The following is a 15961-nucleotide window of genomic DNA, read 5'->3' on the forward strand; positions in this document are numbered from 1 at the left end:
AAAACCCCAGCAACAGCCTTGAGTGTTTTATACATTTTTAAACACCAGTAACTAACTAAAAACTCAGCATTTCATTCCAGAACAGAGTCAGACCTGAAGGTGAGTTTGCAATCAAGTGACTAAAAGTAGACTTTTGTCGGAGTGTCCTAATCATTCCCAAACTGTATCACTGAACTGTTAAAGTGTTTTCACACCTGACTGGTTTAGAGCATTTGTTTAGGAACCTGGAAAGTTTTTTCTTTAGTTCAGATCATTTAGGCATATAAACACTATATGCAATATGCCCGGATCCACGCCACAACAATCAATCTGAAATTGCCTGAATAAGTCCAACTGACAAAGAACTGTGGAGCGGCTCGGTTGTGGTGAGAAATCAATCCGATCTAACAGACCAACAAACCAAGCAGCATCACAGTTAATGGGAAATGCATTATATATCTCTATATATATTTAATCAGGTGGAGCAGGAATGGAGGCTTATACATTCGTATAAGTGTGTGTGTGTGTGTCTGTGTGTGTCAACAACAGTTACAGATAAGGCCACAATGGAGCCCATGGAGTTAACTTGTCAATTTTGAAGGATGATGCTACGATTGAAATCCCAGAACATAAACAGATGCACTGTGACCAATGAGACGATAGTTTTACTGCAGGTACATTTATGCAACAACAATGTACTAAAAATGGAAAAGCTTTTTCTTAGCATTTTTGAAAAAGTTTGCAAACACACAACAACATCAAAATGTTCCCAATTTACATGGGAACGCTGTATTATGTTTGCCAGGCCACTAGTTGGCGATGTCACTTTGTAAAGACACTCGCGTATGCCTACAGACTGAACACGTAATACGTATACACATGATGTTTTTGTATTTTACATGGAGACGATAACGGACGTTTTCAAAAGCTTGCATTATGAGGCCATCAAACACTGTTGTCATGTAAATAAACACAAACCGTTTTTCCATTTTTAGTTGAAAACAGTGTTGTGTAAATACCCCCTCACATGTAACATTTTAGTATGCTTTGACCCAAACTGACTTAATTCAATTTAAATTGATTTATTATATTGAAACTATTGTCTTTAAAGTGCCCGTTATGGATTTTTTTAAATGACCTTTCATGCAGTGTACAACATGAAATTAAAACATCCTGCAAAGATTTAAATCTAAAAGTGCACTGTTTATAAAGTTATTGTCTCTCAAAAGAAAGAGTCGACTCTGAATTACTGAAACGAGTCATTTTTAAAACAAATCCCAAGGAGTTTCAGGTTGACGTCAACATGTAGCATTAGCATATTGCCCACCCACTTGTTGCGCGCGCAGACCTGGGGAAACTTAATTTTTGCGTTGGTCTGAATGAAAATGTAAATTCATTCTTTGCCACTAGGTGCCGCTTTTGGAGAGTTAAAAAAAGCTGTTTCCCTGGTAACGCTGTACACAAAGCAGCACTGCCACTGCTTTAAATGAAATCGACCAATCACTGCTGATTAGTGTCATGCAAAGGAGGGGTTTGGAAAAATGAATTGTTGAGCGAATCGTTTGGGAGTCCTTGAGGAAATAAGGTAAAAAAAAAAATGCATATGTGACCCTGGACCACAAAACCAGTATTAAGTGTAAATGTTTCGAATCTGAAAGCTGAATGAATAAGCTTTCCATTTATGTATGGTTTGTTAGGAGGACAATATTTGGCCGAGATACAACTATTTGAAAATCTGGAATCTGAGGGTGCAAAAAAATAAAAATATTGAGAAAATCCCCTTTAAAGTTGTCCAAATGAAGTTCTTAATGCATATTACTAATCAAAAATGAAGTTTTGATATATTTACGGTAAGAAATTTACAAAATATCTTCATGGAACATGATCTTTACTTTAATATCCTAATGATTTTTGGCATAAATGAAAAATGTATAATTTTGACCCATACAATGTATTTTTGGCTATTGCTACAAATATACCCCAGCGACTTAAGACTGGTTTTGTGGTCCAGGGTCACATATTATAAGAAACAAAGCTAACAATCTACAGGTCTAAAAACGCCTTTAAACAACCCAGGTGATAGATGTCATGCATTCTCAATAGCCAATCAGACGATCCACCAGGCCAGCTGTAACCCAGTTCATCACCTTTTTGTACAGCTGCAGGTAGTCTTTGGGAGGTAGTTTGTGCTTCTCTGCAATCTTTCCCAGCATGTAGTGAATGAGCCACTCCTCCTCATCACCGCCACAGCGTGAGGCGCTCTGAAAGCACTGCAACGCCGTCTCCAACATAGAGTCTCTGCGCTCTTCCATCTATAAAAACAAACAACAGTAACTGACACAAGTCTCTTATTTCTAGTTTTTTAACACACACTCATCCATTGTTTTGTACACAATCACGTCTCTCTCACTCTTCGTCTATACAGAAACAGAGAAGTACCTGTTTGATCAATTCAGGAGGAAGTTTGTGTGGTTTGAGCTGTTTGAGCTGTCTGGAAGCGAAAGAGTGCAAGGCATAGGACATGGTACCATACTCGATCCATAGGGAAAGGTTGGAGCCGTCTATCTCCAGAGCCCGTTTGAAACAGGTCAGCACAGCCAGAGAGTTTTTCCAGATGGGTCCGTCACTCCTGAGCTCATTGGAGTTCAGCTTGTCCTGGATGCAACTGGCGCGTGCCAGTGCCATGCCTGCCCACGAGTCAAACCTACACGAGAGACGGAGCGACAACAGTCACCTACAGCTGAGCTAACTACATTCAAGTTAAAAAGTTCAAATGTAAAACTGTCGCAGACCTGTTAGGACACATGCAGATGTCGTGCATGTAGAACTTGATGGCTTTCGACTGCTCTTTGTTTTTGAAGTGGTAGTCCGCTAGCAGGTAGTACAGCTCATTGACCACAGGGGGCGCCGGGGAAGCTCCTTCTGGAAGCGCTGGCACCTTGGAGAAAGAGAAATACTTTTAAGTGACAGATGAAGAGATAAAGGAAAGGAAAGGGAAAGGGACGTGGTGTGTGGCCAAGTATGGTGACCCATACTCGGAATTTGTGCTCTGCATTTAACCATCATAAAAAAGATCTATATGAACACATGAAAGTCCATGAGCTCATACCTTGAGAGCACCTCCTTCGATATAAGAAGACACATCGTCTACAGAGATTGTGGGGCCGTCGTTGCGTGGGATTATTCCAGAAAGCCTTTTAAGCAGGTTGGCAAGGTCAGCAGAGACGGTGCTGGTCTTATAGCTGTCAAACTCTGGCAAGGTCTTGGGTTTAAAGTACTCAAACATAAAGACGGCATCAACCCAATGAAGCTCCACCTAGATCAGAGATAGAAAGAGACCGGAAGAGAGAGAGATGGAGAGATGTATCAATACTATGTATTTAGGGTCCAAAATAGTTTTATTTTAGGATTTTTATATATTATTATAATATTTATTCATATTTTCAATTAGCATTGATTGTACTACATCCATTTTTCATTTTAGTTTAAGTTATGTTATGTGCTTTTATCATTATTAGTATTTTGTTTAATATTTCTATTCTTTATTTAATTTTTATTTTAGTTTTAGTAATTTTATTACTTCAATTTTCATTTCGTTAACTGCCATTACAGTATTTGTAATTTTCATTTAAGCTTTTTTAAATTGAAAAAAATGTAATCTATTATTTACATTTTATTTAATATCAGATTTCAGTTAACGAAAATAATTTTTTAATAGTTTTAATCTTTAGTTTTATTCAACAATAACAACATTGGTTCAACATTAAATTTTTCCACTAAATTAACCTTCCTGTAAATTGAGATTTTACCAATCATAAATAGTCATGGCCAAAAATATCGGCACCCTTGGTAAATATGATCAAAGTAGGCTGTGAAAATTAATCTGCATTTTTAATCCTTTTTATTTTTAAAAATTCACAAAAATCAAACCTTTTATTGGATAAGAAGAAATTAAAATGGGGGAAAATATCATTATGAAATAAATGTTTTTCTCTAATACTCATTGGATACAATTAACGGCACCCTTTTATTCAATACTTTTTGAAACCTCCATTTGCCAGTTTAACAGCTCTAAATGTTCTCCTATAATGCCTGATGAGGTTAGAGAACACCTGACAAGAGATCAGAGACCATTCCTTCATCCAGAATCTCTCCAGATCCTTCAGATTCACAGCTCCATGTTGGTGCTTCTTCTCTTCAGTTCACCTCACTCATTTTCTACAGGGTTCAGGTCAGAGGACTGGAATGGACATTGGTTCTGAAGCTCAGAAGCTTGGTTTTGTGCTCAATGACCCATTTTTGTGTTGTTTTTGAGGTTTGTGTTTGGATTATTGTCCGGTTGGAGGATCCAAACATGGCCCATTATAAGATTTCTAACAGAGTCAGTCACTGATTTTTTATCTGTTGATATTTGATAGAATCCATGATGCCATGTGTCTTAACAAGATGTCCAGGACCTCCAGCAGAAATATTGACCCACAACATCCAAATACAGCAGTATTATATTTCATTTTACACATGGGGTACTTTTTATCCCTGTGTTCACCAAACCCATCTTGAGTGTCTGCTGCTAAAAAGCTAAATTTTTAGTTACATCTGACCATAGAAGCTAGTCCCATTTCAAGTTCCAGTTGTGTCTGATAACTGAATATTCTGGAGTTTATTTTTGGATGAGCTAGGAGAATTTTTCTTGAAACCCTCCCAAACAACATGTGGTGATGTAGGTGCTGTTTGACATTTTTTTTTTTTTTTAAAGGTTTTCTGACCCCGAGACTCAACTATTTTCTGCAATTCTCCAGCTGCGGGCCTTGGAGAGTCTTTAGCCACTCAAACTGTCCTTCTCACCGTGCATTAGAACGATGTAGACACACATCCTTTTCCAGGCAGATTCATAACATTTTATGTTGATTGGAAATTCTTAATTATTGCCCTGATGGTGGAAATGGGAATTTTCACTGCTCTAGCTATTTTCTTAAAGCCACTTCACTAATTTGTGAAGCTCAATTATATTTTGCTGCACATCAGAAATATATTCTTTGGTTTTTCTCATTGTGATGGATGATTAAGGAAATTTGGGCTTTGTTTTCACTCCTATTTATATTTCTGTGAAACAGGAAGCCATGGCTGGGAATGTACTTCAGAGACAATTTACTCATAAGAATTTCTAGGAGTGCCAATAATTGTGTCCAACGTGTATTTAAGAAAAAACATTTCATAATGAGATTTCCCCTCATTTTAAATTCTTATTATCCAATGAAAGGTTAGATTTTTGTGATTTTTTTTAAATAAAAGATCAAAAGGATTAACAATGCAGATTAATTTTCACATTCTTCTTTGATCATATTTACCAAGGGTGCCGATATGTTTGGCCATGACTTTGTGTGTGTGTGTGTGTATATATATATATATATATGTATATATGTATATATATATATATATATATATGTGTATATATATATATATATATATATATATATATATATATAGTGCCCTCCAAATGTATTGGAACAGTAAAGACAAAATTGCTCTTTTGGCTGTGGAGTCAAGACATTAAAAGATGAATATGAGACAAAAGTACAGAATGTCACATTTTATTATTGGGTGATTCAGCACATACAGTGCCCTCCAAAAATATTGGAACAGTAAGGCCAATTCCTTTATTTTTGCTGTAGACTGTAAACATTTGGGGTTTGACATCAAAATATGAATATGAGATGAGAGATTAACATTTCAGCTTTTATTTACATCTGGATCTGATACACAACTTAGAAGATAGCACCTTTTGTTTGAACCCACCCATTTTTCATGTTACCAAAAGTATTGGAACAGATAGAATTAACATAGGTTAACCGGTTAACTGTCCCACTTGCCATTACATGATTTAAACAGCAATATCTTAGTCTGAACCAAAAGCAATCTTTTAATCATATTAGTAAATGTCTTGACTCCACAGCCAAAAGAGCAATTTTGTCTTTACTGTTCCAATACTTTTGGAGGGCACTGTAGATGTTTTACCAGCTAAGAAGTTCAGCACTTTTAGAGTTTCATCCCTCTATCTGATGTGAAAGGCCTGTGAGGCAACTCTTCCAATACTTACGCTAAGTATTGGAAGAGCTGCCTCACAGGCCTTTCTAAGTGATCAGCTGTGTCCTGTTGAATTAATTCTTCAGATATTAAATGCAGGGAATGTGTCGTATCAGTTATATCCATTACTTCTGTATTCTGAATCTTGCATTCGATGATGACACACACAAACCAGGATGAAGACGAGGGAGCTGACTATGAGAGAAAAGCAAGCAATCTGGATGCTAAAAGAAAAGAGAAAGTCAATTAGAGCTATAGCAAAAACAAAGGGCATGGAGAAATCAAGAGTTTGGAAACCACCAGCGACGCCAGCAATCAACAACGACCTGATCGGCTGAGAAAACAACAGTAATTGATGACAGACAAATCATAAAAACTGTGAAAATGAATCCTAAAAGACATGTCTGTAAAATCACCAACAACTTCCAGAAAGCTGGGGTGATGCTCTGACAATCTACTGTCCTCAGGAGACTTTAACACAGAATTACAGATGCTACACAGCAAGATGCAAACCTCTGACCAGCACCAAAAATAGAAAGGCAAGATTAGAGTTTGCAAAAAAGCACAAAGGTGAGCCAGAAGAGTTTTGGAACTGTGTTTATGGCCCGATGAGACAAAGATGAACCTTTATCTAAGTGATGGGAAAGCAAAAATGTGGAGAAAAAAAAGGGAACTGCTATGATCCCAAGCAAACAGCCTCATCTGTAAAGCATGGTGGAGGTGGTGTCATGGCATGGGCATGCATGGCTGTCTCTGGAACAGGCCCTCTCAACTTTACTGATGACTTAACGTATGATGACAGTAGCAGAATTAATTTGGAAGGGTACAAAACCATCTTGCCTACCAATATTCAAGAAAATGCCACCAGATTCATTGGGAAGTGCTTCATATTGCATCAGGACAATGACCCAAAACACCCTGCCAGTTCAGTCAAGGAATATATAAGGGCAAAGTAATGGAAAGTCTTAGATTTCCCAAGTCAATCTCCAGATTTAAATCTGATTGAACATGAACTTCACCAGCTGGAGAGGAGAGTAAAGGCAGAAACTCCCCAAAACAAGCAACAATTGGAATTGGCTGCATTAAAGGCTGGGAAAAGTATTTCAAAGGATGAGACCAAGAGTCTGGTGATGTCTATGGGTCACAGACTCACTGCTGTGATTGTGTGCAAGGGATCTGCAACTAAATAATAGCTTTTAATCTTTTATATCTGCCTTATGTTCAACTGTCCCAATACGTATGCTCACATCAATGAGTGGGATGAACTCTAAAAGTGCTATTCTTTTTATTTGGTAAAACATGTATGTGTTGAAACGGCTAATAATAAAATGTGACATTCTGTAGTTTTGTCTCATATTCAACTTTTAATCATATTTGTAAATGTCTTGACTCCACAGCCAACAGAGCAATAATACTTATGGTGGGCACTGTATGTGTGTGCGTGTATATATATATATATATATATATATATATATATATATATATATATAATAGTGTTACGATTAATCACAAATTTAAAATACTAGGATTTACCTGTAAATGTGTTGAAATAAATGAATGCATGCCAAACTAGTTTAAGGAAACAGAACCTTTCACACCTCCACCAGGTATGAGGCATAATCCTTATTATTCTTTTGTTTTTATTCAGCCATTATCAGCCTTTTTACAATGTGGCTCTTTACCAAGCCACATCGCTTCAATCCCAGTATACATTTACCCAACTATTATCAAAATTATTTCTAAATAAATACAACAAAACATTTTCTTGCAACCTTATATGAAGTATTATGACAAAATGCATTATAAAGAAGAATCGGACCTGTTCTGCAAGTGCATTAGATCTAACATTAGCATCATGATTCATAAGACAATATATGAGATCAATAGTGCACTTTTACTCAAAACTCACTTTACAATCAAGCGTTGTAATAACTTCCTTTTGCGATAACGTGGAATTTGGTCGTTTACTGATGATAAAATAGGCTATTTGTAGCCTTTTTTATCTCTGTACAAATTAGCATTTCAGATGTACACATTCATTATTGTTATGAAAATATCCAAATCTCAAGAAAATCACACACAAACCATATTGTAATCGTGTGTTTATTATCTTATATAATCTATAGTGGCTGTTGACATGCATACTTCTGCTGTGTAAAAGCCTTAACATGTATACTCTGGCTGAAACTCACGTCGTTTGTGATATTACATCCGCCTCTTAGTTCTTAAGTTGCCAGGTGTGGTACATTATAAAAGTAGCCCAAAAAACTGCAACTCATGGCTCTGTAATTTTTCCCGCGACTGCATTTTCTGCATTTAATATATATATAGACATTGTTACATGTGACTTTTTTCAGTTTTATAACAATGATTATTTTTCTTACATTTTATTAAAACTAAAACTTTGTCTCTGACAATGGAATTTTAACCATTTTTTCTTTCTCTGTCAGTTTTTACCATTTTAGATTTTGCTGTACACACGAGTAGATGGATTTAACTGGGTTAGATTTCTTTCAATCTGTGAGTGAGAACAGACTCCTTTGTCCCCCTCAGGAGTAAAAGTAATATGAACAACATCAGGCATGCAGTAATATCCTGCATTTTGTGATTTTTTTCATTACCCTGAACTATTTGAAAATATTGACGAGTGACATAAAACAGAAACCTACTGTCTATAACAGGGCCGAAAAATTGTGTTGATTAGTTTTGATTTATAATGCAGAATCAGATAAATGACAGAAGCCTAGAACATGGTTAAGAGAATAAAACCAGATTATACCATTGCTTAATTCATTCAGAGAAGAGATAGTGGCTGGAATTCTGAATGAGTTATGAATTGAAACTCGCTAATTTGATCAGAAAGCCAGGATCGAGTCATTTGTCCTGATATTGATTCTGAAAAGAACGCTGAAAGCATCTGTACGCTGCATTTTAAGATTGCATGTATCCTTTGTGGATTACACACTAAATTCACTGAAAATTAAAGAAAAAGTCAAGAGAAATGTTGATTTGTTTTTCTCTTTTCCTCCAGTGGTGCAGTAACTCGCAGCTCCAAAGACTAAGCACAGTTCAATATCTGCTAGATGCCTGCAAAAACACAAGCAGTATCTACACCGCACAATCCGTTTCCTCCAGAGACACAGGAATAGGTGCAGAACACCTCGGTATTGTACTTTGGTGGTGTGTACAGCATTTCCTGTGTACAGAACAGTGCTGCATAATGGGTGTGTGGGTGGCTAAATGATCAATGCGACTCCTGCTGCCACAAGATAATCAATCACTGAATTATTGCTGAATCAGACCGCCAACTCATCCTACCCATCATCCACCTACCTTCATTAGCACAGGGACAGTTCTCCTTCTCTCTTTTTAAAGCTTCTTAGATATTCGAGACATAAAATGAGTATGCAGGAGACTTCGAAGTCATGTTAGGGAATTACCGAAGTCAAAACCATTGGCTAGCAGATCATAGCCAAGCTAAAATATTACAGATATTATTTACAGTTTTTCCCAACATGTAATGGTTTAGCGTGATAGTCATTGTTGTTCATGACACATTCAGAGCTGTTTAGTGGGCAGAAAACACTGAGTGATCGCACAAAGTATATTGAGCGAGAAGAGGCACAGAAAAACAAGTGAATCAACCACACTCTCCTTGACTGTCTTCTCTATCAAGCAGAATTGGGAAGTTGATTCAGTTTAATAAATTGAATCAAATTCATTGAAAAAAGTCTGCTTGAGTCTAAATTGTTCCTAAATCAGCACGGACCTGGCGATATATTATATTAATATCTGGGTCAAGAATCAATAATACTGTCTGTAAAAAAAAAAGCCATTCAGCCTTTTTCGATGTGTTTTCAGTTTTGGCTGGATGAGGGATTTGGTGGATTTTCAATAGAGGGATAATTTTACTTTCTGGTCAGCTACCCCTTAAATAGACTTCTTCTTGTATTCCTCATTTGTAAGTTGCTTTGGATAAAAGAGTATACTAAATTAATGAATGTTTATGTAAAGAAACATTCAGATTCACTTTGTTATATGACATTTGCAAGCAAACCAGGGTATTATATAGGGTTGTATTGGTGATTAATTCAATTTGGTTCTTTGAACAGAAATGTTGTTTCAAATGCACAGTGAGATAACATTTTGATGAAAACAAACTTTTATTATCTTGCATGCACTGATGAATTGTGCACATCAATGACATTCAGAAGGTTAAGTGTGTAAAATATGCTCAAATCACTTGTCATTGCAAGTGAGTTACCTGTGGGGCAGAATGATCCTCTAGGTATCGGGCTTTACTTTTCTTGCTCGGGTAAGCATACAGGCAGAAGTAACACTGCTCCAGTGCCATCTCAAGATCCTCTTTATATGGCAGATTCTCATGTCCCGAGAGCCTCTCCCGCAAAACCCGCACCTGAAAACAGACACATGATCATTAGACAGCAGGAGGTCTTAGTTAAAGGGGACATCAGATGCCCATCTTCCACAAGTTAGTATGATTCTTTAGGATCTTCATGAAATGTGACATATTATGGTTAAAATTCCTCAATGGTTGTGTAAAACAACACCCTTCTTATTGTCAAAAACAGCTCTGTTCACAGCGACCTGCTTCGGTGCATGTTCTTTTAAATGATAATGAGCTCCTGCTCACCCCACTCCTCTCTTCCGTGGGGCATGTCACACACACAAGATATGTGAATTGCTGCCTTGGACTCCATGTATGGCTCGGAAGTGGTCTTATTCAAATAGCTAGCTATCTACGTAGACACTGGAAGCAAACAGCTCGCTGGATGAGTTTCAAACTCAGTTCATAACAAACTGGCTTCATGTTTTTCAGCTTTTTTGAACTGGCAGACATGCCAGAAATGTAACTACATGCAAACAAAGCTAAGAAAGTGAAAATTTCATCCGATGTCTTCTTTAAATGGTGCTGTGCATTACTGTTTCAACTACTGTTTAAACGTTTGGGGTCAGTTATTTATATATATATTTATTTATTTTTGAAAGTAATTCATATTTTTATTAGTGACATTTTGTAAGAACATTTATAATGCTACAAAAGTATTTATTTCAAATAAATGCTGTTTTGAACTTTCTATTCATCAAAGAATCCAGAAAAAAATGCATCATATTTCCAAAAAATATTAAGCAGCAGTTTTCAATAATAATAATAATAATAATAAATGTTTCTTGATCCGCAAATCATTATATTACAATAATTTCTGAAGGATCATGTGACACTGAAGACTGGAGCAATGATGCTGAAAATTCAGCTTTGCATCCCAGGAATACATTTTAAAATATATTCACATAGAAATTCACATTTCTACTGTACTTTTGATTAAATAAATGCAGAGTTGGTGCGCAAAAGAGATTTTATTAAAAACACTATTATTACAAAAATCATACTCACCCCAAACCTGAACCTGTAAGACCTTTGTTCATCTTCGGGACACAAATTAAGACATTTTTGATCTGAGAGCTTTCTGACCCTCCGTAGACAGCAACGCAACTGACACGTTCAAGGCCAAGAAAGGTAGTAAGGAAATTGTTAAAATAGTTCATGTGACATCAGTGGTTCAACCTTAATGTTATGAAGCTACAAGAATCATTTTTGTGAATCGAAGCTCTCGGATTTCAACAAAAATATATTAGGGGAAAGGAAAGTGGTGTGTGGCCAAGTAAGGTGACCCATACTCGGAATTTGTGCTCTGCATTTAACCCATCCAAGTGTACACACAGTAGTGAACATACACCCGGAGCAGTGGGCAGCAGTTGGGGATTCAGTGCCTTGCTCAAGGGTCTGACCTCAGTCGTGGTATTGAGGGTGGAGAGAGTGTTGGTTATTCACTCCCCCACCTACAATCCCTGCCGACCCGAGACTCGAACCCACGACCTTCGGGTTACAAGTCCAACTCTCTATCCATTAGGCCACGACTGCCCTTAAATTGTGTTTCGAAGATGAATGAAGGTCTTATGGGTTTGGAACGACATGAGGGTAATTAATGCCCTTTAAATAAGTCTATCTGTGTTTAAAAAGTTAAATGTACAATATTATTAATGTCATGTGAAAGTATTAAAATAATTCATAATACCCATGACAAAAGTCAGGTCCTGATTACAGAAGCACAGATACATGTCAGAGAAACAAGTGTCGGCATGATATTGCATGAGACTCACAAAAAATTTGAGTAAAGCGCCATCAGAGTTGCAGCACCAGGAGCGACGGCCCAGGTATTCATGAGCCGTGCTCAGAAGCATGAGGGAGGAGGGCAGCAATGGAGTATCATCCTCTACAGAACACAAACACACACACAGCTGTGTCAACAACACTGGAACATACTAAGATAATAACATATTAAGATAATAACTAAACTGAAATGCTGTTATCTTTCTTTATTCATACCATCATCATCCTCATCTGTGATGTGCTGCCTCAGCATGCAGTCAAAGGCTGCCTCTTCCTGTTTGATGAGGTGGTACAGCAGAATCCATGGCAGCAGTGATGAGAAATGAGCCTCTTTGGGGTCATCAGGTAAGACCATGCTGTTGGCTATCAACTAGAAAATGAACACAAAAACAGTAGGTAAAAAAATTAGATTAGTCCAATTAGCAATTACTCCAGTCTTCAGTGTCACATGATCCTTCAGAAGTCAGTCTAATATGCTAATTTGCTGCTCAAGAAACATTTCTTATTATTAAGATCGCATAGCAACAAACATGCTCCCATGAATCCACACGGACCTGTATGAGGTTGTTGGCGAGGCGCGGGAGGTTTGTAGATCGTGGGTTGTGACTGAGCAGCTCAGGCTTGTCCGTGATGCAGCTTTCGACGCCCCTCAGCAGGGCCGTGACGGTGGACACCCACTCCTCCTTTGCAGAGGGGCTGCTGGGTAATGCAGAGTTCAAGTGCTGTATGGCCTCATTGAGAGACACTTCAGATGTCTCGAGGCAGGAGCTATAGTCTTTCAGCCGCAGCAGCGAGCTCTGGGGAGAGAAAAAACAAAGACGGATGTGGGGTCAACAGGTCAAGTGTCTGAAAGCACCACACTTTTGTAGAATTGAGGGTTGAGGAAATGTTCGGTCATACGTGTCACATTTAAGACAAATGGGATATTGCACACTTTGAGTAAAGCTAGTCATTATTCCCATAATAACTAGCTTTTAAAATGATGGCTCTATCATTTTGAGCTCTGATATGAATCGAACTGATCCACGTCCACAGTATGGCTGTGAGAAAAATATGATGGGTTTATGAGACAATGCAGTAACTTTACTTGAAGCCTATATACACTGCAGTACAAAAGGTATTCATAAAGCCTAATTATATACATTGTAATGCATCATATATTTCCTTTCAAAAGTTTGGAGTAGGTAAGAGACTTCTAAAAACATTTTAAAAAACAGCATCAATGCTGCATTTATTTGATTAAAACTAAAATAAAATTTGTATTATTACAATATAAGTGAATATATTTTAAAATGTAATTTATTCCTGTGTTCAAAGCTGATTTTTCAGCATCATTACTCCAGTCCTCAGTGTCACATGATCCTTCTGAAATCATTCTAATATGCTGATTTGATGCTTATTGATGCTTATCATTACTGTTCTTAGGGAAACAGTGATACATTTTGGATTCTTTGATTAGAAAAGTTTAATTTATAAGAAATTTGAATTTTTTGTAACATTATAACGTTACATTTAATCAATTTAGGGCCAGATTTACTAAACGGGGCAAATTAGCACGAGAACGCAATTCCAAAACAGCGCCGATGTATGTGAAAAGTTCTGCGGGTGATTTACTGACAATGTGCAAATTAAAGAACAAAGACGCACCATCTCATTTCCATAATGACCAATGCAACTTTCCAAGCGCAGCACAAATTAGTCAAAGGATATGTTCTGATTCGGATAATGTGTTCTCCTGGCATTCCAAATAAATTAATACTTGTGGAAAAAAATCCTCTCCCTTCTACCACGCTCTGTTCTCTGTGCCTCCTCCTAGCAACAACAAATGCAGCCATTTCAAGCGCAAAATAGTTTAAGACATATACGCATATACCAGTAATTTTACGAAAGCAAACGTTAGTAAATCACGTTGCGTGATTCATTTTTAACACTCTCCTCCCATAAATTTTGCGTCTGAAAGGGAAACATTTTCAATAAGGTTAGGCACTTTTCAGTGCTAATTCTTCACTGCGTGCCTTTAGTAAATCCTGACAGTACTATTTCTAACAGTTTGCACCAGCACAAACAAATGTTTTTCATTTATTTTGCTGTGCAGAAGGGATAAAGTACAGTCAGGTGGTCATTACCGCAAAGTAAACCCTGACAGAACGACCACAGACGCAAAGTGGAGGACTCTTGAATTATCATGAAGGGGTTTATTTTGCATTAATGACCTACTGACTGTACATTATGCTGCTAAACTTGCAAAGCTACATAATAAATAAATAAATATTAGGCAATATGAATAATTTATAATGCATTAATAATAACTTCGTGATGCATTATACATACAGGCTTTGCAGGAAGTGTGTTTTACCTGCAGCAGTAACAGCTGTGCTGGTCTCTCAGGAGCAGAGCTGATGTAATCTAGAGGCTTCATTCGTGCCGAGCCGGGGCCGAAGCTCAGTGTGGGCTGCAGCAGACGGACCACAGACTGGTAGTCTCCTGTGTCAAACAGTCTCTGGATCTCCTCTAGAGACTGACATCGCTCTAGAGACTTCAACTTCTTCTCAATCTAAACAGAGCAATGAGAAAGAAACAATTTATATTCTTCTGTACTTTAAGGAGCAATATAATGCAAATCTGGACCTTGGCCTTTTTATTTATTTTTTTAAATAAAGTCTGATCTACCATGCAGACATAATCTAGCACCCAGACCAGTTTAATGGAAACTCAAAAAACTGCTTAGTTTTTCCAAAATGTAAAGCGCAAGACATCAGATTGGTTGCTATTTATTTGACAGTCCTGTTACACATGTACATGCTATATACAGTGGTGTGAAAAAAAGTGTTGGCCCCCTTCCTGATTTTGATGTTTGTCACACTTTTAATGTTTCAGATCAAACAAATTTAAATATTAATCAAAGATAGCACAAGTAAACACAACGTACAGTTTTTGAATTAAGTATTTTATTATCCAAACCCACATGGCCCTGTATGAAAAAGTGCTTGCCCCCTAAACCTAATAACTGGTTGGGCCACCCTTAGCAGCAACAACTGCAATCAAGCATTTGCGATAACTTGCAATGAAGTCTGTTACAGCGCTGTGGAGGAATTTTGGCCCACTCATCTTGGCAGAATTGTTGTAATTCAGCCACATTGGAGGGTTTGAGCATGAACCGCCTTTTTAAGGTCATGCCACAGCATCTCAACAGGATTCAGGTCAGGACTTTGACTAGACCACTCCAAAGTCTTCATTTTGTTTTTCTTCAGCCATTCAGAGGTGGATTTGCTGGTGTGTTTTGGATCATTGTCCTGCTGCAGAACCCAAGTTCACTTCAGCTTGAGGCCACGAACAGATGGCCGGACATTGTCCTTCAGGAGTTTTCTTGAGATGTTGTTGTGGGGTCTTTTGTGACCTCTTGGATGAGTCGTCGCTGCGCTCTTGGGGTAATTTTGGTCAGCCGGCCACTCCTGGGAAGGTTCACCACTGTTCCATGTTTTCACCATTTGTGGATAATGGCTCTCACTGTGGTTCGCTGGAGTCCCAAAGCTTTAGAAATGGCTTTATAACCTTTTCCAGACTGATAGATCTCAATTACTTTCTTTCTCATTTGTTCCTGAATTTCTTTGGATCTCAACATGAAGAGTAGCTTTTGAGGATCTTTTGGTCTACTTCACTTTGTCAGGCAGGTCCTATTTAAGTGATTTCTTGATTGCGAACAGG

General features: G+C 37.5%; 1 protein-coding gene across 1 annotated transcript in view; it reads right to left on the reverse strand.

The window, feature by feature from the left end:
• LOC306849860 (calcineurin-binding protein cabin-1-like) overlaps positions 1 to 15961 on the reverse strand; it is a 107827-nt gene that overhangs the window by 77373 nt on the left and 14493 nt on the right. Inside the window, exons 16-24 of the mRNA XM_079385226.1 lie at positions 14613 to 14810; positions 12811 to 13053; positions 12473 to 12626; positions 12247 to 12359; positions 10328 to 10480; positions 3089 to 3295; positions 2772 to 2917; positions 2419 to 2683; positions 2127 to 2291 (exon numbers count right to left, since the gene is read on the reverse strand). Coding sequence (XP_079241352.1) covers positions 2127 to 2291; positions 2419 to 2683; positions 2772 to 2917; positions 3089 to 3295; positions 10328 to 10480; positions 12247 to 12359; positions 12473 to 12626; positions 12811 to 13053; positions 14613 to 14810 — 1644 coding nt within the window. The remainder of the gene's footprint in view (positions 1 to 2126; positions 2292 to 2418; positions 2684 to 2771; positions 2918 to 3088; positions 3296 to 10327; positions 10481 to 12246; positions 12360 to 12472; positions 12627 to 12810; positions 13054 to 14612; positions 14811 to 15961) is intronic.

Source organism: Barbus barbus (assembly GCF_936440315.1).
Source record: "Barbus barbus genome assembly, chromosome: 29".
NCBI classification, from domain to species: domain Eukaryota; kingdom Metazoa; phylum Chordata; class Actinopteri; order Cypriniformes; family Cyprinidae; genus Barbus; species Barbus barbus.